This window comes from Coturnix japonica, chromosome 14 (genome assembly GCF_001577835.2).
Source record: "Coturnix japonica isolate 7356 chromosome 14, Coturnix japonica 2.1, whole genome shotgun sequence".
Taxonomy (NCBI): domain Eukaryota; kingdom Metazoa; phylum Chordata; class Aves; order Galliformes; family Phasianidae; genus Coturnix; species Coturnix japonica.
This window is the reverse complement of record NC_029529.1, coordinates 2,467,558-2,490,644: the sequence shown is the minus strand read 5'-3', so window position 1 is coordinate 2,490,644 and position 23,087 is coordinate 2,467,558. Positions and strand designations below refer to the sequence as shown.

The following is a 23,087-nucleotide window of genomic DNA, read 5'->3' as shown; positions in this document are numbered from 1 at the left end:
GCCCCTCTGTAATTTGGAAAAGCTTTGGATATTCCTTTCCTCCTCCTGGAAAACTCGAGGCGCTTTGGGAAGAGGGCAGTGGGGTTTCTGGGGGAGCCCAGCCCTGGCCTTGTTGGGGACTGAATGCCATGGGGACCCCCTGTGTCTGCCTTGAAGGTCATGCACTGAGATGAGGACGCTGAGAACTGCAGAATCCTGGCACTGACTGCACCCAGAGGTCAAAGCTCTGCAAACCTGAAGGCCAAATTCAGCTCGGAGCTGGGCTGGCCATGGCTTTGTGCAGCCACACAAGCACCCCCAAGTATGAAGGTCCCAGGACTTCTCAGAGCTCTGTCCCAATGCACACTGCACTGCTTGGCTGTCTGCACCCCCAGTTTGTGTTGGGTTCCGGTCCCATGCCAACACCCCAAGCCATGGCTGTGCCACTGGAGGAGGTAAAGTCCCACTTTCTGCTGGAGAAAGAGGAAGGGCTGAGAGCTGCTCCCCTCTGCCCTGTGAGCCCTTTAGAGCTGGTGTGATTTACACCATTAGCAGAAGGCAGATGCCACTACACAAAAATACTCTGAGCTGTGCTTTCTAAGTACAGAACTGTTTGGGGAGCAGATTAGAAAGCACTTCATTAAAACACATTCCATATTTTTTATTATTTTTAAATACTTTTTTCCCTCCTTAGTTTTAAAACAAAAAAGCTGCTCGGATTTAGATTTCTGCTTTCCAGTAGAACAAACTAATCTGCAAACACAGCGCTATAGAGGGAAAGGGGGAACCTTTCAGCTCACTGCTAGAAGCAGCCAACCCACCAGCTGGCTCTGGTAGTGAGTTGGAGAGCACTGCCCTCACCCTGCCCACAGCTCTGCTGCCTTCATCACATCAGGCCATCTTCCTTTTTTTTTTTTTCTCTCTCTCTCCAATGTAGCTTTTCTTGGCAATATAAATTGTCTTCTGCAGCTTGCACTTCTGCGTAGTTTCTTTAAAGGAAATTCTGCTTGACTGATCCCAAGGACTCACGGAGGTCATTTAAGCCCCATTCTGACCAGTGCAGGTCCCAGCACCACTGTGCTCCTCCCTTGTGTTTTCATAGAGGAGCTGAGCACAGAAAACTGCTCCTTCCACGGTAAGCTCTGCTAAGCTGGTAGCTGAATCAGTGCATCACACGTTACCCACCTTCTTCTTTTGCCAAAACTGGGGAAAATGGAAAGGAAAATGGGTGTAGGATGGGTCCATGAGGTGCCAGTGCTGGCACAAGTGCTACTCCCCAGTGCTCCCCCATCCTGGAGGTTACACCTCTGCAACTGCAGCATACACTGAATGGCTCGAGTCAGGTTATCAAAACTGAGAGGTAACTGACCCTGAAGCTCTGGTCCCAGCCCTGCTGCTGCTGGGTTGTGGAGGCTGGGGATGCTGGGCCTCGGGGTCACCACCCAGCTTGGACCAGCCCATGTCTGCTGGAAGAGACCCCCTTCCATGCGCCAATGAAAGAGTTGGAAGGGGGAAAAACTGCTACTGAAAGTGGGTGGTGGATGCCACTGCGAGAGGAGGAAAGAGCCTGAAACTTTAAAGGCAGCATTAAAGCAGGGCGTGCAGAAAGTGAAGTCAATTAGGCAAAAGAATTGTTTGCTGACGGAGGTCGCCGGGCCGAATTCCTAAAAGGATTCATGAATCGACTAAAAATACCCGTGGGATAGTTTGAGCACAGACTGAGTTACTGAAGGGCAATGCCCCAGATGACCCAGGAGACCCTTTCCAATCCTGCAGTATAAACAATGGTGCTATTAACATCTGCACTAAGTACCTGCCCGGGTGGCTGCAGTGCTCTGGCTGCGCCCGCAGTCCGGCTGTGGGATGCGCTGTGCTCTGACCTCTGTCTGTGTGCTTCCTCTGGGCTCTACACAACTGCTCTGCTTCTTTATCCCTAACCCACCCCTGCAGGCAGGGAATTAGGGAAAAGCCTCGCGACAACGGTAGGAGCAGTGAGAGGGCAAAAAGATCAGCGGGGAAGCCTGGTAGGAACCCTGCAGAGCTGAGGAGAGCAAGGGGAAGGCTGGAGGAAATGCCTTGTGCAAGGAGATGGCAAGGAGATTTCAGTGGGTATTAATGCTGAGAAGGTACCTGTGGGGTGTGGGGCAATGAGCATGCAGAACTTGTAGGGTTGTGTCATAACTGTAGGGACAAAGATGATCCCACTGGAGGATGATGACACCCATGGATGCAGCAGAACCACAGGAGTCAGTGCATGGTGATCATCACCATAGGGATGTCCCATCTCTCTGTGAGTGGTGTGCAGACCCTGCAAGGAAGGACCACTGACCAAGGATGGAGCTTATACTGACCACAGTATGGAAAATTCATGTAGTTGTTTATTATTTCTCTCTCCCTTTGTGTCCTGGGGGAAGCAGTCACCCCACAGCATCACTGTTCTCCCTGGAGTGACTGTCCTACCCCTGGGTGGTGGTGCTGCGCTGCTGCATCTCGTGTGTGCTCAGCTCTGGGTCTAATGCAAAGGCAGAACCTGAGCCCTGAGTCACAGCCGTGTAATTCAGGTGCCAAGGATGAAACTGAAAACGAGGTTAGATAAAAACATTCGCTATCAAAACTTAATTATGCACCCACAGGCTGGGGCTCATTATTCATCCTCCAACCTGGAAACAAATTAGTCTAATGAGACCGTGAGTTAAAATGGAGAAAAGATGTAAAGGCTGGAGAACATTTGTGCCTGTGCTCAAGTGTCAAAGCCTGCACTGAGCTCCAGGCGCTGCATTTACCACCAGAATCAGGCAATTCCTGCTTGTGATGGTGAGTCCTGTCCCCGGGGATGCTCAGAGAGCTGCAGCTGGTGGTACGTGGGGACCTCACACTGCTGGAGCTGTGTGCTGTGAAGCCATACGTGGGTCACAGGAGCTGGAAGGGTAGAAGGGTTAGAAGGGTACCAAGACAATGGTGTCACCAGCCACAGCATTGACACAAGGGGCAAACTCAGCACAGTGGGGAACAGGGCCACAGCAACCTGCAGGCAATGCAGAGCCTCATCCCAGGAGCTGGGTAGAAGAGAAATCAGGAACCAACCGTGATTCTCCGTGGGCTGACTGCGCGAGTGTTTAAGGAGCTGAAGGATGTAATTAAATGGCCCAGAAATGTATAATCACAGCAAGGAAGGCCTTTTGTCCCTCTCCTTCCCTGCAGAATTTGGGGAGAAATGAAATTACATCACGAGAAAGGAACTGCGTTTAATTATCAGTGTGGAGCGGCTGGTGAGGCCCTCGCTGTCCCTGAGGTGCCATGACGCCATACATGAGCACTGCTTTGGCCACCTATAAAGTCACTCGTGGAGGACATCAAGGGAACAGTGCAGCTGTGGGGGGCTGACAACATCCCCTTGTGATGCACAGCCCAGGGCTGAGCACAGCACTGCAGCACAAAGGGTTCAAGTGGCTGAGCAAAGAGGGTGGGTACAGCAAATGGCTCCCCCGGCCCCTCTTTATTTGCTCACTCCCATCCTAATGCGCTTAACTATAAACGACCCCTTTATTTTTTATATCTCCATTTCATATTTTTTTTGCCCCTTCTTTTGAGGAAGCTGTAAAACAGGGAAGCCGGGAAGCAGGGCTCCTACTGTACAGTGTGCACTGACACTGAGCAACTCTGGGGACTTTGCAGCTCTCCTCTGTATATAGCTGCAATGGGGCTCTGAGCTTTTCCTCCCACATGAGAGCTCTGATCCCACCTTTGGGGACTCCAGAACAACTAGTGGGTACCACATGGGCAGAGGGGGGAGGAGGACCCGCTGCCACCACCAGAGCTATGCACTCTATGTTGCTATGTTGTTTCATTCCACACTGTCCTGGGGCTCATGGTGTTATGGGGGTGAGGACAATGCAGCCAAGCAGAGCCCCCAAGCACCCCCTCTGCTCTGCTGTTTGTCTCCGATCAGCAGAGGATGCTCAGCCACCCTGGGCAGAAGGACAACAGCTTGCTGTTTATTAGTATAATTTTTAAAGGTGCCTCATTGTATTTATTTGCTGTGTGGTTAAACATTTATTATTTATATTTAATTTTCCCAGACTCAAAGGGGCATCACTGGTGGCTGAGTGCCTGCAGATTCAGTACGGCTCCTTCATGCGCTTATTTATGTAACCTTGGCCTCCCCTGAGGGGCTCTGCTTCACTGTGTGCCATCGGCCTCTTAATTGGCCTCACAGATCACGCCTTCTCCTTCGGCTCACCCAAGTCCCCTCCACTCGTAATTTCTAAGATATTAAATGTGGCTGAAACAAAAGAGTTGGGTGAATTAAAGAAGGAAGTTTTCCAGCTCTCCTAAACCTTCACTTCCAATGCCCTCTCCTGGCCAAGGCCATCTGCTGGCACCTCCCCTATGGTCTGACTGCATCCTGGGCAGAAGCTGGACAGTACTTTGGGATGCTTTGCCTCACACCTTCATCTTTTCAACAGGAACACTTGACGTGCAATAGACTCTAGGCTGGCAGTTAACCTGCAGAGATGTGAGGAAGCTGTTCCTGCTATTGGGGACTACAAGACAGGCAGGATGCCATGTGGGACCTTCAGTAGAGCTGCTACCAACCCTTGGCTGGGGAGATGGGGACAACCACCCACAGCAGCTCTCCTGTCCTTTTGGTTTTGGCTGGCTGAAGAGTAGGGTACCAAACTTGCAGGGATGTAGACTCCAGAACCAAGGAGATCAGAAGCTTGCACTGAATTTTCTTGAGAAGTAAAACCATACAGAGTCACAGAATGGCTTAGGTTGGAAAGGATCTTAAAGACCACCCAGTTCCAACCCCCCGATTGAGCAGTGCCGCAGCTCAGGCTGCCCAAGGCTCCACAAAGCCTGGCCTTGGCACCTGCACTTGGGGACACCCACAGTCTCTTGGGGCAACTTTCAGTGCCACCCGAAGGCAGCAGACTTGGATTTCACTTTTACAATACGTGCTCAGCCACAGCACTCCAGGCAGCTCGGAGGACACACCTGATCTGATGGCTCTGCATCACGCTGTTGGTAAGGGTGCATTGGGGACAGCCACCCCAGACTCATCCAGACACAGACTAGAAAGTGTGCTTATAGCTGTGAAACTTTGTGTTAAACAACACGGATCCTCCAGCAAGGAGTTCCACATCTCAGTGATAGAGCAAAGAGGTTTGGAGAGCTCAACCAAATGGGGCTTCCACCAGGGCCATCCAACCTCTGGCAGAGAGGAGTCGATAACCCCAGCCCTTTTTTACCCTGTGATCATTTGGGTATAAAGGAGAGCTCACTCTTATGGGTAGAGATACTTCCAATTAATGGCTTTGTGACCGCTCCTTAAATACATCCCAAGCTTCAGTTGGAGGTATAGTTTGTGAATAAGCATTGTTATGCTGGAGCTGTCACCTGTGAGTGATCACAGACCTAATTGAAGCTGGCCAGCTTATTAAATAAACATTCAGTGTAAACCAGGGAGCGAAGAAATACCCTTCAGTTTGGTAATAGCTGAAATGACAGAGGCCGGCCCCTAAGCCAGGGGGCGTGGGGTGAGGGCTGGAGCAGCAGCAGAGCCAGGTTTCCTGCAGCACTGCACCATGGAGCAGCAAAGCACTGCAAGCTGGGACAGCCAGCAGAGATCTTCCCTTAGGAATAGTGCTGGCCGCAGCAGGCTGGATTTGGGGTAAGGAGATTGCAAGCACAAGGAGCCTGCCTTTATTGCATTCAGGGAATCGTGGCTTCCCACTGCTAATAGCTGGGCTAACGCTTGCAAAATAACCTCCTACCAGAAATCATCCTCCCGGCATCAAATACGGCCTAATCGCCCCACTGACATGGGCGATGATACAGTCCTCTGCAGCGCTTCTCGTGTTCCTCGGGGACCCACGTAATCCTCCATGTTGTCTGCCAGTTTTTCCTCGTCCTTGGGAATTTCACATCTAGAAAAGGCTGCAGCTTTCCAGAGGCAGTGCTGGAAGCGGTGCTGCTGGTGGCTCACAGCTGCGGTCACTGAGACTCGTGGACATCCACAGCTCTGTTCTGGGCCACTGATTCAGAACAGGCAGATTTTTACCCCAGAAAATGCCCAGGCTGTGTCCCAGCATCCCACCCCTCCTCGTCCCCCTGCCAGATGTTGCGCTGCTATGCGCTGCCTGCCAGGAGGCGATGAGAAGAGGGTGATGCACTGGGGTGACATGCTCAATTTCCCTCAAAGATGGGGCGGCCACGAGCACATTTTTCCCCACTGATGGCATCCATGTGTCTCTCCCATCTCAGTGGAGCTCTGTTACACGTTGGGATGCCATGTGAGTGTGTGTGCACCGTCTGTGCCCCGCGGTGGGCGGGATGGGGTGCCTGCCCTTCGTGGGCTGTTTAAGAAAAACACTCTCCCGGTGATCAGTGCCCGCGTGAAGTAGATGTATGGTTTCAATTCTGTCCTTGAGCCATGGATCATTTAATGTTGTCAACACATATACATCCTTCTCAAACATCCCACTGAGAATTTCTAGGGACTGGAGACAGCTGAAAGCTAGCGTTACAGCAGCAGCTTCGTATTTGCTTTCAGAGCCACGTGCATTTTTTAATACTAAAGCTCACATAATTGCTGCTGAATTTCTAAGCAAGTTGTTCACAGAGGCAGATGAATAGGAGCAGCAGCAGCAGAGTGAGGATGGGGTTGTGTTGGTGGGGGCCAGGAGTTGAGTGTGTCAGGGGAGCCCAGCAGAAGGGTCGGGTCAGGACCCCCCCAGCCCAGTGCACATTTGGACATGGTGCAGATGGGATTTCATTCTGCTTGCCTGCATCAGCAGCTTTTCAGCTCTGCACACATCTCTCTGCAGAAGTCTGCAGCAATATCCTGCTTTGTGCAGTGGGACAGGGCACTGCTAGGCTTGTTTTCTTGGTGAGCTTTGGATGTGCCTGGCAGTACAGCGAGATGCTGTGTTCAATGAAGGTGATGCAGCAGGCAAAGGGTTACTGGTTTGCTGCCCATTGCAGAGCCGATGGAGACAGGGTTATACAGAGGGGAACAAGTTGGTTCTTTGGTGTCTCCTGGTTGTTTCCAGCTTCTGGGGTGGGAGTAGCAGCTGGATAAGGACCAGTGACTTCTGCTTTGGGTTTTGGTGGGGAAATGTGACCAGTCCTGAGGACAGTGAGGTAGGAGGAGGGTTTCACCAGGGGCTGCAGCTCTCCCTGCTCAATGCTGACCAATGGGTGGTGCACTCCTGGCTGGAGATGGGCTGGCGGTCATACTCAGTGGTCTTAGCGGTCATTTCCAACCTTGATACTTCTGTGACACTGCTCCATGGTGGTGTGCACTGGCTGGGATGAAAATCAGATGCAGAGGATCTGCTGGAGAAGCCCTGGGGCTGCTGCAGGCGGTGGTGGGGATCTCCCCCTGTCCCCTAAGGAAGGGCACTTGTGGGGGTGACCCCAACCCAAGCAGATCCCTTGTACTGAAGGAGAGGACCACAGGGTGCTGTGCAGTGCCACAGCCAAGGCACCCATCAGCCCAACTCCATTTATTGTGCCCATGTATTCATTATGTTGGCACCCGGCATATAATTACTTCACAACTCCAAACACTGAACGTCATTTGTCTTATTCCAGCAGGTCCGAATCTTTATGAATTTTATTTGATGCTTGTTCCCTTCAATTATCTGCCATCAGGAAAAGTTTACAGCTCTTGCAAAAATATCAATTTGCCAGGGGTTGCAATACATTTACTCTCCACCTCTGTAATTTACAAACTCACATTCCATGATTAGAAAGAAAAATGGCTAATAGGGGAAATATTCATGCAAAATCGATCCTGTATAAGATGCTGCCACCTTTTGGCTTCACCTAATTCTACAGCTGGGCCACATCCATTCCTGGTGCTGCTTGTGGGGGCTGGGGTGTGCTGGGAGATGTAGGGATTGGGGTGACATGGGTGGGGTGGGGGGAGATGATGCTCTGGGGTTTGCAGGCTCTAATACAGGGGAATTTCCCATGGCTGGACACCTGTAAGCAAATCTTCCTTCTTGCACATCCATAGTGGCCTGGTTTGGGATATGGAGAGCCTCAGCACATGGCTGAGAGTGTCACACCAAGCTCTGAGTGTGTAAATGCTTCATCCAAGCTTGTGGGCAAACTCTGCCCTGCAGCACCAACACACAGCATGCAGTGCAGTGGGATTTACCACACTGCTGGTCTCGGTAGCTGCTGGATGTGCTCGTTCTTCAATTTCAGCTCCCTGCAATGGGCTGTGGAACCCAGAGATCAGTGTGCTTTCCAACAAGAACAAAAAAACAGTAGTAACTCTATTCCAAAGTGCTGGGCGTTAGAGCAGAGCAATGGCAGTGCTGCTCTGTCTCCTTGCCCAATGACACTGGGTTCTGCAGCTGAATACCAGCAAGCATGTGAAGGAAGCTCTCAGGATTCTGTGGCCGTGGGTTTTCCAGCCAAAGCTGCTATTTCTTTCCTATCTTGTCCCTTTGTTTCCTGATGCTGGAGCAGAGTCTGAATTCTGTAATTGCCACCTGGATTTGCTTTGCTGTCTTCCCAAGGAACTTGTTTGAATAAATTGAATTGGCAAATGTATTGTTCAGCCGCAGAGCGTTGTGTCAGGAATAATGCAGGTATTACCAGTCTCTGTGTCAGCACCAGCCGTGCTCAGGGCCAGCAGAACCCATTCAGCAGAGCTCACTTCAAGCAGCTCCTTTTGTTTCCTCTTCACCCAGAAGCGCCCATTTCTTGGCTGGGTGCAGGGGACAGCCCAGACTGTAGGAGAGGTGACTGTGAGACCAGGAGAGCCAGACTGCAGCCCAAAACAGACCACAGAGTCATACAGTGGCTCAGGCTGGGAGGGATGGTAAAGACTACCTTGTTCTGTCCCCCTGTCATGGGCTGGTTACCCCCCACCAGCCTGGGTTTAACAGGGCCTCATCCAACCTGTCCTCAGGCACCTGCAGTGATGGGGCACTTACAGCTCTGGGCAGCAGTGCCTGATTTACAGTGGGGACCTCAGTCAGGAAAACCACTCAATTGCTTCTTCCTCTGGGATACATGTAAGCTCCCATGGCAGAGGTGTGCCAAGATGTGAAGTTTTAATTTCTCCAGGGGTATGGGCACATGCTTTATGCAATGGGATCCTCCCTCCCTTGACTCTATTGAGCTCCACGTGAGAAATGAGCTCTCCTGTGTACAGAGCCAGCCAGGAGCCACCACCACCATGACACTGCTGTCCCTCTCAGGGCCAACAACCATCTGTGATGGTAGGGATGGGAGCCCAGGTCTATCCCATAGGGATATCCCATAGCTCTGTGCAGTGTCCCCTTGGCTGAAGGTGACCATATTCCTGCATGAGAAGCAGAACCCATAGGACCCCTATCTTATGGGATGGGGTGGTGGCATCACCTGCTCCATCAGCTGGGTGTTATGGGATAAAGGCTGCTCAGATATCACTAAAAGAAGGCTCAGTGAGGAGAATTCAACCAGCCAAGGCCTGACTCATTTAATGCAGCCCTGCGGGATCTGCTTGGCTGCAGGAGTGACCCCGCTGTGTGGGTGAGAAGAGACATGGTGCCACCTCGTGGCACGCAGCTCTGAGTGTCACACAGCTGTGTCCCTGCTGGGGGGGCACCTTTCCAAGGGGAATGCCATCCCCTTGTATGCAGCAACACTGAAGATGGAAAAGCCCCTTCCTTCCTCTCTGCCTGGATGCTCCAAAGGGCTGGATCCACAGCAGGGGTTGGGGTGGTGGGTAGCACAGTAAGGTTGGGTTTTGCCTTTAAAACACCAAATCTGCTCCTCCTTAGCAGCCCTGAGGTTTCCTCGGGAGAGTTAAGAGCGGGGGATTAGGAGGGCTTGTTCTCTTTAATTGAAGAAGTTCAGCCTACAAAGCAAAGCTTACCTTCGGTATAACCTGAGGACAGAATGTAACATTCCCCTACAGGTACATACAGCTGGAAATCACCCAGCAGGCAAGGCCCTTTCCAGTTTGCTTTGTCATTTTAGGAAGGGGGCTTAAACACCAGACTCTTCTACGGAAGAAAGGAGCTCATGCCATGCTGATATAATGTTATCTGTGTCAATCTGGTGCTTTTCTGGGGAGGTCGCCTTAGGCACTCAGCAGGGATTCGCCCAGCAGCTGAAGGTCTGATACAGCCCCAAAGTGCAGTGGGATTTAGGTGCCTAAATGCATTAGACTGCTAGGAAAATCCCAGCCTTTGAAGCTTAAGTAGTCACTAACAAAAACGAGCTAAAAAAGTGGAATAAAATGTGTCTGGCTAAGGCTGCTGTGCAGGCAGTGCATGCTCCGAGTTCTGCACCTGAAACAAAGCAGCAGGAGGTGGCCATGGGCAAATGGCATGGGATGAGCAGAGCTCCATCTCTTTGGCCCCACCAGAGGTTGCAGGTTGGCCCCTCTGAGCCATTCCAGCCATCGCTCTGTTCGCTCCTGCCAATGGAATGGTCCAGGCCACTTGTCTGCAGCCATCCTCATTGTGAAAGTTTATGAAGAAAGTATTAAAATTGCCTCTCGTTGTTGTTGTTGAGAGGAAATTTAGGACATTAAAAGTTGGAGAAGTCATCTTCATTACTTCTCTTTAAAGTTACTTATGAATTGAGAACGGCTCTGCTCATATTTCTCTTTTATTTGCCATCTCCCCAGGCTAAAGTGTTGTCTATTTATCTTACAGATTAGGTTACTTTTTATGGGGTTCCTGCTATTATATTTCACCTCTAACTTTGTTAGTTTGTGTTTGATATTAAATTATGCTGAATAAAATGTGCGGCTCAAGGACATTTTTCAGCTTCATCCTGAAATGAGGCTCTTAATCCTGTTTCTGGGTCTGCCCCTGCAGCTCAGCCTATGGGGACGGTTTGGGGTCTATGAGATGGGCAGCAGAGGAGCGTTTGCATCCACAATGAGCTTTGCAGGGTGAAGCTGCAGAGAGCCGTGCCTGCGAAAGCAGTCGGTTCATATACGGTGATTTTGGAGACAACTCTTTCGAAATGAGTTCTAATAATATTGGCACCATCACAAAGATAAGATCCAGGACTAGTTAAATCACAGCCCTGCAACTGGGTGCTCCTTTGGGGATTAGAAGAAGGCGCTGAGCTGTCACTCCAAAGCTGATCACGGGCTCGTTTAACTATGTCATCCCGTAAGACAGCCCTTTCAATTATGTCAACCTGTCTGCTCTCCCTAGACTCTAATTTTAGAGCAGCAGTAGCTAATATTCTTGGAAAACTGATCCGCCTCCACAGATCTCTCCTCTCTGTCTGCTGCTGCGAACGGAGTATCCTGTGGGGAGATGGGACTGCTTTACTTCCCCTCCTGTAATAATCCTAATAAAAATAGGTACCATTAGGTTCCTCCGTGTGTGGTCCCTTTAAGACACTTATCTGAGCTATGTAATGGAGATGTCACATCTCCTTCACAGGGGGAACTGGTAGCACCACGGGGTCATGGCAATAAAAATAATATTCCGTTTTAAAAGCTTGGTATGGGATTATGAGCTGAAAACAGGATGATGAGATGGGAGTTCAGGGACCTGGGAGAGGGAAAGGTGAACGGGGGGCAGCTGAATGTTAACGGGGCCACTGGGCTGCTCCTGGCCGGTGCAGGTGGGTGTGGGGGATGAGACAGCCTTGGAAACAGCAGGGACAGGCAGTTGTATGTGTCTGCCAGGTGTATTGGGGCACACGGGGAGGAGGGGAGGTGGATGTCAGCATGCGTTGGCTGCAGGCATCATGGTTCATCACAAGGCAGCTTGGTAGGAAGGGGCCATCTCTGTCCTTCTGCAGACCAGATTGTTTTGGGGGCTCTGTTTGAAAGAACAGACATTCAGAAAGCTGGGGAAGGGCATGAATGTCTTCCGAGGTGTTTTGTTCCCCTTTAGAATGCAGCACGGGTCCAAAGACATCCCACATTGGTGAGGTGGGATGGATGGTGGCAATTTACCAACTGCAGAGCAATCCCAAGGGAGACAGGGAGAGGACAAAGAGCAGAGTCGTGGGGAAAGAGAAAATACTGAAATGCTGAAGAAGGGATGGAGAGGAAGGAGCCCATCCATCCCCCCCAGCATCACCACTGTGCTGAAGGCCCTCAGCAGCTCAGGCTGCACAGCATCTGCACCTCCCCCAGGCCCAGTGAGTTGGTTACACGTAGCTCTCTGTTCACAAATCCATGTTGGCTGCCCTTAATCAAATTCTGCTTCTCAAGCAATTTCCCTTGCTAATTCCTCCTGAACCAGTTCTAACCCACCTATCCCCCTTGTCGCTAAGCTAGCCAGCCTCTAATCACACGCTGCACTGTGATCCCTTCCCGAGTAATGCGGGGTTCGGCGCCTTCCTCCCGTTCTCAGCAGCCTAACCTGTCAGGAGCAAAACTTCTAAAAATATCACTTAAAGACCTCGGCTAATTTCTAATCCTCGTTCCTATTAAGATGGCTGCCTGTGCTGTATGGGTTTCCAGACTCGGGATTTACAGACTTCCTTAAGAGTATCTAATCTGTGCATAGCTGTTCCCATTGTCATCCGCCAGGCGGGCTCCTCCTTCCCACCATAAAACATGATCCCTTTCACAGCAGGCTCTGCTGAGTGCCATGATCCCACGTGCCAGCAGCAGCCTCTTCCTCCTGCCCCACTCACCCCATTGCTCCAGGCATAAGAGTTTGGGGGTCCCAGCCCCCTTGGGCACGGCTGTAATTCTCTCTGTGCTTCCCATGTCTTGGAATAGTGCATAAACAGTGTAATGGTGCTGATGAATAAATGCATAATGCAGTGAAGGTCTTGAAGATCCTTGTGTGTGTGGCTGGACCTTTCACTGTAGTTTGTATCTGGATTTTGTTATTTTTTACCTTTTTGGCATGCTTTTCAACACTGCCCCATCCCCAGCTGTTAAAACCAGCTGAGATAAGAACACAGCGGGTGAGGCCGTGCTCTGCTCTCATCCCCAGCAGACATGATTCTATGATGAAGCCGGCTCTGCTCAGCCAAAGAAACCCTTTTAACCACATGGCAATGGCCAGGTGAAGATGCTGTGTGACCACACTGCTCCATACCAGCCATGTCCATGCACTGAGGACCAACTGCTCAGGGCTTGGAACCACCAGCATCAAACCCAACCCAAGGAAGCGCTGTTCCATGTCCCAGGGTGATGTGAGTGTACCCAGCCTGGACATGGCACATCCATGTGCACATACAGCAGGTGGGGAGATGGAAGCACAACCTAAGGGACAGCAGGAGGCTGCCATGTGCTGTTCTTTGGGAAAAGGGCTTTAAATGAGGATTATTGGTGCCATTTGGACTCCAGTCCCAGCCCCTATTCGAGCCCAGCGCACGATCTGCCCCGTCACGGCCCCGCCCCCCAAAGCATGACTCAGCACTGCCGTCATCGGGGACGTCATCGGGGGTGGCCGGGAGGGTGGGAGCGTGACTCAGCAGGCGGCGCCGGGCTGACTCAGCGGCAGCGTATATAGGGCGGCAGCGTGTATAGGGGCGGTCCTGCATCGCACCGTACCGTGCTGTACCGACATGGAGCTGCCGTGGCTGGGCCGGCACTGCTCGGAGCGGGTCTGCAGGCAGCTCGGTAAGGAGCCATGGGGAAGAGGGTGGGGATGGTGTGTGTTAGAAGGGGCTGTGCTGCAGCTGCAGGGTGCTCCTGTATCCCTAGGGGATGATTCCTGGGTGTCCTTCTGGTCAGCCAGGCTCTGTTGGGGTGTGTTGGCTTCTTATGGAGCGTCTTAAATAGGAAGAGTAGCTGAGGGCACAGTATTTTGTTCTGAGGGGTTGTTAATGAGCTTATGGAACTTCTGCCTTTTAACAGACAGCTTCTGCTCTGGGTTCTGGCTTTGTATTTCAGCCTGTTTTATGACTAATGCCTTGCTAAAAGCTTCCTCAGCTACATACAGCTTGTGCTGGGTCTTCCTGCCAGCATCAGGCTGTCACTTATTTGTCACTGCTTGTAGGGAATGGCAAAATCCAGATAACAATAGGGAGGATGTGGGCAAAAGCAGTGCCCTGCTTTGTGCTGTGCCTCCAGCACTTCCATGTAAAGCATTTAGCTCTGCTGTATGAGAATCTGTTTGTCTTTTTTTCCCCCCATCTCCCAGATTTCCTTCCTCTGAAATGCGATGCGTGTGGGGAGCTCTTCTGTAAGGACCACATCCGCTATGATGACCACAGGTGTAACTCTGCCTACAAGAAAGTAAGTTCCTATATGTGAGTTGGCAAGTGCTGCTGTAGGGTCACTGAGTCATGCAGGAAGGCTGCTGTGAGATTCCACCTGTGGTTTCTATGAGAGCAGGTGGAAGAACCATGAGATAGCATGATGATGCAGCAGAATCCCAGCTGTGTTGAGACACAGCCTTTGTAAGCTTGTTACTGTTAGACTGCCATTCTTCTTGCTTGTTTTGCCTCTTTACAAAGATACTTGATGCTCCTCCCAGTAGTGTAGTGTGGCCTAAGACTTACTGCAGAAGAAATAAGTTGAGGGAGAGAGCTGATTTCTGGCCTGTACTTGAGCACTGTGCAGTGTTCATAAACTCACTTAAAATATGATTCTATTGAATGTGCTGCTACAAACTCATCTGGCAAAGCAGTTCTGGCCTTTTGGATGCAGATTTACAACTGCCTTCCTAAAAATCCTCTTTAGGAAGATTCATGAATAGAATATAATGTCCTTATGAATATGCTTTCCATCACCCATGGGTAAGAAAGGGAAGGACAGAGCAATAAGTGTCAGGCTTCTAACTGGTGTGGTATGATCTCAGAATGTGCAGGTTCCAGTGTGTCCACTCTGTAATGCACCCATCCCTGTACAGAAGGGTGAAGTACCAGATATTGTGGTTGGAGCCCACATGGATAAGGACTGTAAATACAATCCAGCACAGCAAAAGGTATGAGAACTGCTATTGGAATCTAAGCCTGCTAAATGCTTGTCAAGCTTGGTCTTCTGACAGCAAAACATGTAGGAGTTTGCTGTTCAATCTCTGTTTTAAGGGCACTCAGCATTCATGTTTAAGCATGTTATTACTTGGGAAGCTGGTGGCAGGAAGGAAACAATCATTGCTAACTTGTCTTGTGTTATCTAGATCTTCACAAACAAGTGCTTAAAGCCCGGCTGCAAAAGGAAAGAGATGATGAAAGTAGTTTGTGAGCAGTGTGGTGGTAACTTCTGCATAAAGCATCGGCATCCTCTGGATCATGACTGTAAAGCGAGCGGCCATCCCATCTCCAAGGCTGGGTAAGCTGTAGCTGTGGTACTTGGAGCTCAAGATGAAGCTTCAGGGCTTGGTGGGGGTAAGGATAAATAATGTTGACCTTTGGTCACTTGAGTTAAACAGCCCTTTGTTCCTTTTTGAATCTTGGTTATATTTCCTTGAAGTCTGAGCCAAAGAAAAGAAGCTTCTTCTCACATAACTTCCTAAAACTCTTCTAAGTTTGCTTAATTTGACAGCATGACTTTTCATTTTAAAGCCCTGAGAGCAGGTTCTGGCCAACTGAAGTGGTTTGGGCTCTTGGTCTAAATACTAGGATCCTAAAGGTTTGCACAGAACCTTGTAACCAGGAATAAAATCAATAGCTTACTGACCTAATGTGAAACTTAAAACGTGTCTCTTGCAGGCAGACAACACAACCTTGTTCTGTGCAGTAGGAGTGTAAAATTTGCATGGCAGATGATTAAGCTGGATGGAAGAGTGAGCTTATTAAAGGTGTGTATAAGTGGTGCTGAGCCTGGCTGTATTTCTTTGTAGATATGCAGCTCTGATGCGAGCCTCTCAAACAGCCTTCAAGTCAACAGGAGCAATTGCAGTGCCATCTAACGGGAACCTTCAGCACAACAGGTATAAGCTGTGGAATGAGGAAGAGATGAGGTTTATAAAATACTCTTATGCCAACACAGCATCGAGTTCTGCTGTCATACATTGAACTGCTAGTTGCCCTTTGATCAGTACTGGGAATGCAGTAGGATTCTGATAGTGCGAGTGAATGTTCCTCCATGCTGCAGCCATTAAAATGGTTATGTGGATGCATTAGGACGCAGAACTGCTCATTGGGCCAGCAGGTTGTCTCCCACTGAGGCTTTTGGTTCAGTTTTGGGTAACTGTGGCTTCATCATAATACTGAAAAACACAGCAGGTCCCTAAATGAGTGGCCTGAGGCCTCCCCTGCCATGGTGTGCATCTCCTTGTGGCTGCAGGCTTTAATGGTGTGGCTCTTACAGTGTGTTCTTATGTGTGTTTTCTTATGTCTTTCAGGTGCAGATGATAGAAGCTCTTTGCATCTGGATCGAACCTTTATCTGCTTTTAAGTTAATCTCGTCTTGAAGCTCTTTAACACTTTTCTATATGAGTAATTTATTATTTTTGTATAATCTCTGAGCCTTTCAATAAACCATCCCCCTTTGTGATGGCTTTGATTCTTTCACATTACAGCTTTTATTCTAAGAAAAATACTCAGTGGTAGTAAGAGAGCTAAAATGAAGTTGAAACACAGCCAGCTTTGTTTAGGTCAAGCAAGGCTAAACTGAGTATCCCTTAAGCTGGAAGTCTGAAATGCAAGCTGCTGTTGTAGCTCTCAGTCCTTTTAGAAATCAATTGGCAAACAATGCAGCATTCTGCTTGACAAACAGCATCTCTCAGTATGAAGCTCACATTCTATAATGTCTCTCGGTTTCTGGATGATGTTTGGAGTGGTTGATTTATAAAGCTATATTCAGTTTTCCTGGGCCCTCCCTAAGCAATTCTCTGAAAGGATAGTGCTCACAGAGGCATGCACAGCATAATTTGTCATAATTTATCGCCCCCTAGGTAGGGATGTAGGATGCTATGGGTGTTTCCTTGTGGATGGGACAAAAAGGAAAGCAAAATAGCTATTCACTGTTTCTTGTTGCAGATAGTAAGTCTGAAACGCAGCATTGTCTAAGCAGTTTGCTCTTGTCGTTCTTCCTGAAAGGCTTAAACAAACACATAACAGATATGTGACATCTATTATCTTCATCAGCTGTATCACCTAAAGGCTCTGCTCTTTAAACTGCAAGAGCCATCCAGCTGCTTAGCTTGGGGCCCGAAGTATTGCAGCTTGATGAGATGGAAATGTGCTGTTAATGAACAGTGCTAATTCCCCAGCTGCCATCTAAGTAGACCTCTCATCCAACTAATTGTGAGGACAAATGCCACAGCTCACTGAATGATGTCAGGGGGTTAAGACCTCAATTTCATGTGTCATTGGAGCTATTCCTCCGCACTCTGGGGCTGGTGGGCTGGAGTTCAGGACTAACAGAAGGGTAATTGCAGTCCCTCAAATCACCTGCAGCTCTGAGCTTCCAATGCTGTTCTGCTGAGGTTGGGGGGGGGGGATAATGTGGCATAAAATGCTGCTTCCTTGACCTGGGAGAATTTAGCTTTGATAATTCAGCAGGAGATGAGAGCACAACCACAGTTAATGAAGATACATTCAACCTTGGGGTCTGCCTTGTTTGTGTGGAGGTTATGGTGTGCTTCTCTCTCTTTGGAAGCACCTATGGTTCCCTATGGGAACCCTACCTTAAGGTGTGAATGTTTTGTGTACCTTTATGGTTCCCCATAGGAAAGATGAATACCTGGCCACGTTGTATTGCCATGAAGGCTTTTTGTTAGAGGGCAATGAGTGCAATACCGCACTGAACCACACGGTGACGCAAACAGGACGCGGAATAAAAGCTGAATCATGGAGCCCTGTTGTTCCATAGCCCATCTCCCTGCCCTGCCCTGGGTACTGCGTAGGATCTAGGTGGTTTCCAAACATGGCGGCCATCACCATGGCAACGGCGGGCGGGGCGAGCTCCGTGCCCCCCCACGTGGAACAGCTCGGCGCAGGGAGATGACGTCACGCTGCCCTCCGCCAGCCGGCTCGGTTCCCAGCATGCATACTCTAAGTAGGCTTCCTATTGGTCGCTCTCATGATTGACACGTGGAGAGCCAACCAAATGAGCGTATTCTATCCCCGCAGCCAGTGGGAGGGAAGGGGCGGGCTGCGGCGCCAAGCGTGAGGCTGAGTTGAATGTGCGGAGGAGGCGGGACGGTGGCGGCGTGCGGGGATGGTCCGTGCCCACCTGAGGCCTATGGAGGTAATAAGAGATGGGCCTTTGCTTTACGTGCACTGCTGTGTAAGGAGGCAGTAAAAACCTCATGGGATACTGGTGGGAAGGTTCAGCTTTTACTGCCATCCCACCAGCATCCATGTCTGACATTGAGGGCCGGTATAACAAAAATAGGAGGCATTACTTTCGGAGCATGGCATTGCCACTTGTGCTGCCGACCTGCCACCCAGGTTCATTGAAGTTCAATGCAATGAACTAAGATAAATTAAGAACGAATAAAGATATAATTCTTCTACTCACATAGACTCCATGTAGGAAGTTTGTCCATTAAACAACCCAAAACTGGGAGTTGTGATGGCGCTGTGATGGTTGGTAATTACATGATGTTCCATTTCAGAATGGCAAAGAAAAATACACAGAGCAAAGAAATGAAAGAAGAGAAAAGAAAACAGCGAAAACAACGAGTGACCCATAAGGGAGAGCAGGAGTCAGAAACGGAACCAGAGAAAAAGAAACCAAGTCTCCAGGTGGGTCATGTTGGTTTTCACTGTTTAATTCAGTACAATGTGGATAGGTCGGTCCATAGCAGTCTGACATTGCCATGTGATTCAGTTGCAATGGGCCCTTGAATGCCTGGAGTGAAAGTGAAAGAGAAGATAAATGAATCAAACATCTTGGGCTGCATCTGATTTATGTTGTGTAGTTGTAGCAGTCAGAGTCTGCTCCGAATGCTTTTATGAAGGATGAAGGATGAGTAAGAGCGTGTGGGTGGAAGGGGAACCCAGTGGCTCTGACCAGCTGTCATATGGCAGTGGTAGCGTAGCTGAAGCCTTCATGTGATTCTGAGTGGTTGGAAAAGCATGAAAGATTTTTTGTCGTGGAAATCCTGTTGGTGTTTGTACAGAATGTGGAATGGCCAGAAGGTGTCAGCAGACTCTCTGTGTAATGGAATACTTGATCAATTGATCTGATGATAACGACACAAACAATGCTGAGATGTGAAGTGGAAACTGAAGTTGTTTCTGTGTTTTTTCTGATGGAAATGGTATGGAAACAAGGTGACTTTGGTTACTGCAAGTGTTTAATGTAGGATGTGGATTAAGGGAACAAAAGTGGTTTGATGATATAACAAGGCAGAAAACAAAAGGTGAAGTTGTTTTACTTAGGGATTGTCAGGGTGATGATAAGCCATGGTCTTACAGAACACTGTTGTGTTTCCTGGCCTAATATAAATGTGAATGCTATGTGCCCCTGTCATTAACCATGAGATGCATGATGCAATAGAGATCATAACTAGAATATAGTGCTGCTCATTTTATTATTGTGCTTTACCTAAGCTTATTGGCAGTACTTCTTCCTGAGAGCTTTTGCATGTACAAATGTCTGCATTTGTTGTGAATGATGAGAAAAGCCAACTTCTGGGCAGTAGCTGTTTGGAGGTCTGTAAATACTTGTGGTTTTAACACGGCAGGAATGTGCTGAAGTAAGGAAAGAAGAGTGCACCTTTGTCTGTGTCAGAGGGAAATGGAAAGTCTCTTATTTGTAGCTTCATAAAAGGAAATGTTTCTCCTTCCCTTTCTGTGTTGCGTGTTATAGACTTCAGGTTCATAGTGATGTAACAATAATTTCCCAGGGGAAGAAGTGTGAAATGGAAAGTCAAAGTTAAAATGTCATTGTCTGCTCCTTTTTGGACCATCTGATGTCACTCTATAAGCTCGTAGGAGCCCTGGATCAGATCTTGTTGTCCTTACAGGCTGTAGGACAGTGAAAGAGAGAGCAAATATGAAATGGAAAGCAGGCTCCTTTGTGCTATTAGGGAACATGGCTAGGCACAGTGTTCTTAGGACTATAAATGTTGGTGTCAGTGGGTGGCTTAAACATGTATCTGGTGTTAGTTTTAGGGAATACCATATAAGGTCTATGGGAAGCCATTTTTTGGCATCAGCTTTATAAACTTATAACTGTTGATAGTAGGAAAGTGTAAGTCAGTAGACCACATTTTTTTGTTTGAAATGGCTGGTGAGGATGAAAAAACATCAGGCAGACCTGAAGCAGTTTTGCTGCAGAAGTGGTCAATGAGTGTCAGCTGTATTCCACTTTGTTGCTCATTTCTGCTCCCAGCTTAGCTTGAAATACACAGTTAAGTCAAAGTGGAGTTGTGCTTTCAAATGCTGTTGGCAATCAGACCTTGTCAGTGTGCAAGATGGAGCTGAAAACAAGGTACATTTGCTGTGCATGTACAGGAAGGGGAGAAGGAGCTCTCGAGAGAAGAAAGCTGCAGAGTGGTGGCCTCTGGTAGCTGGATGGAACTGCTACTTTAAAGTAGGCTTAACATCTGATAGACCTGCAGAAATTGCTGAAGTGTGACAGCTGGATGCTGGTCAGCTACGATGGATTTCTAATGCAGGAACTGAAGCAAAGAGAACTTTTTTGGTGTTCTTAATGCAGGAACTGGTAGTTTCCAGTTCCTGCTAAAGAGTTTCATGTGATGGAAATAGATCAGAAGGCAGCAGCACGGTGCGCTGCTTGTGGTGAAGGGGTTTTCACTGGGTCATTAAGTCACTTTTCTCTCCCATGATTTACTTCTTTTTTCCCTATTCTGTTACAGCACTTTCAGTCTGCAAAGTGGGAAATGTAAATCTCTATTGGATTTTGTTAGAGAGCTGCAGGCAGGGATGTTGAAATCAGTCTTAAGTGACCGAATTTAGTACCCATTGATCATCCCTTCATGGAAGTTATTTCACAGATTCTCAGCAGCCTGAGATGAAAGCATTTTCCCTTGGAACAGCTTGACCTTTTTGGAGTCATCTTGATGTCTTATTGATCTCCATCTTCTCAGTTTCTTTTCTTTACGTTAAATAGCAGTGAGTGATTTGGATACAACAGGACCTGAATGAGCTCAGAACCACGTGGCTCTGCGTGACAAATTCGAGTGGTGCTGAGCAATGCAAGCTTTTAGATTGTATTTACCTTGCGTAGTTCTTACTGTTTTTCTTGACATCTGTTTTATTGAGCAATTTGGCAGTAAAACCCACATGTTTTTAACATTGATTTTTAAAGTGCCTGGGCATTAGTTTCAGTGTTTTTAATGATTTTCTAGCTTACCAACACGGTCTTACGTTAAACTGTACTATAATTGGAGATTATTCTTTATATTGTCACATAATATAGGCATAAAGAAAAGAAATCTGAAGTACGCCTTCTGGACTGGTGGTCTGGAGTTAAACACTGGCTTCTTAAAGGAAAACTTTCTGATGGGCCTTGTCTGTGACAAATGAGTTTTGTCTCGGTTCCATGGCAAGAATATTTATGGTATTGTTATCTGTCATGTTGAAGTAACAGAAGTGTTGGAAGTGCTTGTTTGCAGTCACTCGTGCTTTGCTTCTGCTTATGTATGTCTTCACCCTTCAGGCTGCCTCAGTGCCATGGAAGCTTTCTGAAAGGCAGAACTGATGCTTAGTGTTGTAGGCAAAGAACATCGTGCGGTGTTGGCTTTGGTTGTGAAGGCTATTGGAGTTCTGCTGAGAGCGACCTCCCTGTACCCAAGGATCTCTTAACCCTGGGACACAAGGGCTGCATCCTGTTCCCCCAGTGCTGATCTCAGAGCTGCAGGCGTTCTGCATTAAGAAAGAAATCCTTCCAGAGTTGAACATCTATTAAGCAAGAGACACAAAATTGATAATCCATAGAAAACAACGTTAATTTCCTCTTCCTTCCCAATTTAGCCTAGCAAATGTTGTAACTTCAAGGAAAATTGAGTAAGAGCCAGTCAGGTCATTATAAATCAAATCCAGTTGTTTGTGGTTGAGGGGTATTTTGGGTAATGCTCATGTAGCACGAGCCCTCTTCTGTTCCTTGTCATCTTCAGCAGCGCTGCTGGTTGGAGGGAGGAGGAATCAACGTTTCCTCCAGATAAAGGCAAAATCAGTGGGAAAGGAATTTAATTTTTGAGATTCCATCCAGGCAGTACAAACAATGGCAAATAAACAAGTAGCTCAGAGCGTTTCTTTAATCACAGGGCTGCTGTGCAGGTGCCCAAACAGTGAGCTCTGTTTGCTAAATGGAAAATGGCAAATTTAGTAGGGAAAGTGTTTTTTTCTCTTCAGCCTTTTGGGGATTGCGATAAAGGCCATCGAGGAGTTATTAAGCTCATCCTGCAGCAAAGCCAACCACCAAAAGTGATTGTTTTGTGTATAATAGTGGAACCCCGAACCCACAAAGCACAGCGTTTCATCTATGGAGGTGAACATTGTGGTGTGAGCTGTGCTGGAATACTTAGGAGTGATGCTTCGATATGATCTCTAATGCTGCTTGTAATCAGGTAGATGGGGGAGTAATGTGAATGGTTAATAAATGCAAACCAGACCTTTGTGGCTTAAGATCTATCAAGCAGATACTGTAAAACTCTCACTGGGAAGTGTATTTCTTTCTTTGGCAGCCCACTAATTCATACTAAAGGCTGTTCTTTGAATAACGAGCTGCGGATGGTTTGCAAACAGAGTCTATGAGTCCTGTCTTGTTACTTTGATTTATTTATTGATTTACTTTGAATGATGTGAAACCCTTCCTGTAACCACCAGTATCAGCTGTATTTTCTACCCTGAGCTGTGTTGTGAAGTTGCACCACTTAGTGTGTCCTCCTGCATTTGTACAGCTTTGCTTTACTAACTTAATCCTGCGTGCTGTGCTTAATGTTATCCATGTAGTAATTTCTAATATTTGTTTAGAGAATTGGTCTTCCATATTGGAGGAAATAAAAGGAAAATAAATTGCTAGAGAATTCATTTTATTGAGCTAAACCTCCTCAATTAAGAATCTTGCAGTGTTTTTTGGCCACGTAGTTTGCATTTCTGACGTGGAAATAGAGTTCTGTGTGTGTTATGAAGATGACACAGTCTTTCATCCCTGCCTCCATTCAGGGGTACACCAGCAGTTGGTTTGTTGGAAGGGATATCTTTAGTGAATTAACCTCTCTCCTGGTGAAAAGGAGGATTAGATAGCTCCTCCTCAACACAAAGTTCAGTGTCAGTAGGGATATTATTCAACT

The 23,087-nt window shown here is 48.1% G+C and overlaps 2 protein-coding genes across 3 annotated transcripts in view; both read left to right on the top strand.

Annotated features, from left to right (window-relative positions):
- The first annotated feature begins 13,379 nt into the window (after window positions 1–13,379).
- Window positions 13,380–16,386, top strand: ZFAND2A (zinc finger AN1-type containing 2A). Of its 2 annotated transcripts, none has more exons than XM_015877014.2 (6): window positions 13,380–13,546; window positions 14,070–14,164; window positions 14,730–14,855; window positions 15,051–15,202; window positions 15,714–15,803; window positions 16,218–16,386. In XM_015877014.2, the coding sequence occupies exons 1-6, from the start codon at window positions 13,492–13,494 to the stop codon at window positions 16,225–16,227; spliced, it is 528 nt and encodes a 175-aa protein (XP_015732500.1). In that variant the 5' UTR covers window positions 13,380–13,491; the 3' UTR covers window positions 16,228–16,386. The 2 variants fall into 2 exon arrangements, 1 of the variants encoding a protein (XP_015732500.1); XR_001558371.2 differs by lacking the exon at window positions 15,714–15,803 and adding an exon at window positions 15,583–15,671 and having other exon boundaries at window positions 13,392–13,546.
- Window positions 16,387–17,940: 1,554 nt separating this feature from the next.
- C14H7orf50 (chromosome 14 C7orf50 homolog) overlaps window positions 17,941–23,087 on the top strand; it is a 93,062-nt gene continuing 87,915 nt past the window's right edge. Inside the window, exons 1-2 of the mRNA XM_015876534.2 lie at window positions 17,941–18,067; window positions 18,438–18,567. Of these exons, the coding sequence (XP_015732020.1) occupies window positions 18,439–18,567 (129 nt within the window). The 5' untranslated portion in view covers window positions 17,941–18,067; window position 18,438. The remainder of the gene's footprint in view (window positions 18,068–18,437; window positions 18,568–23,087) is intronic.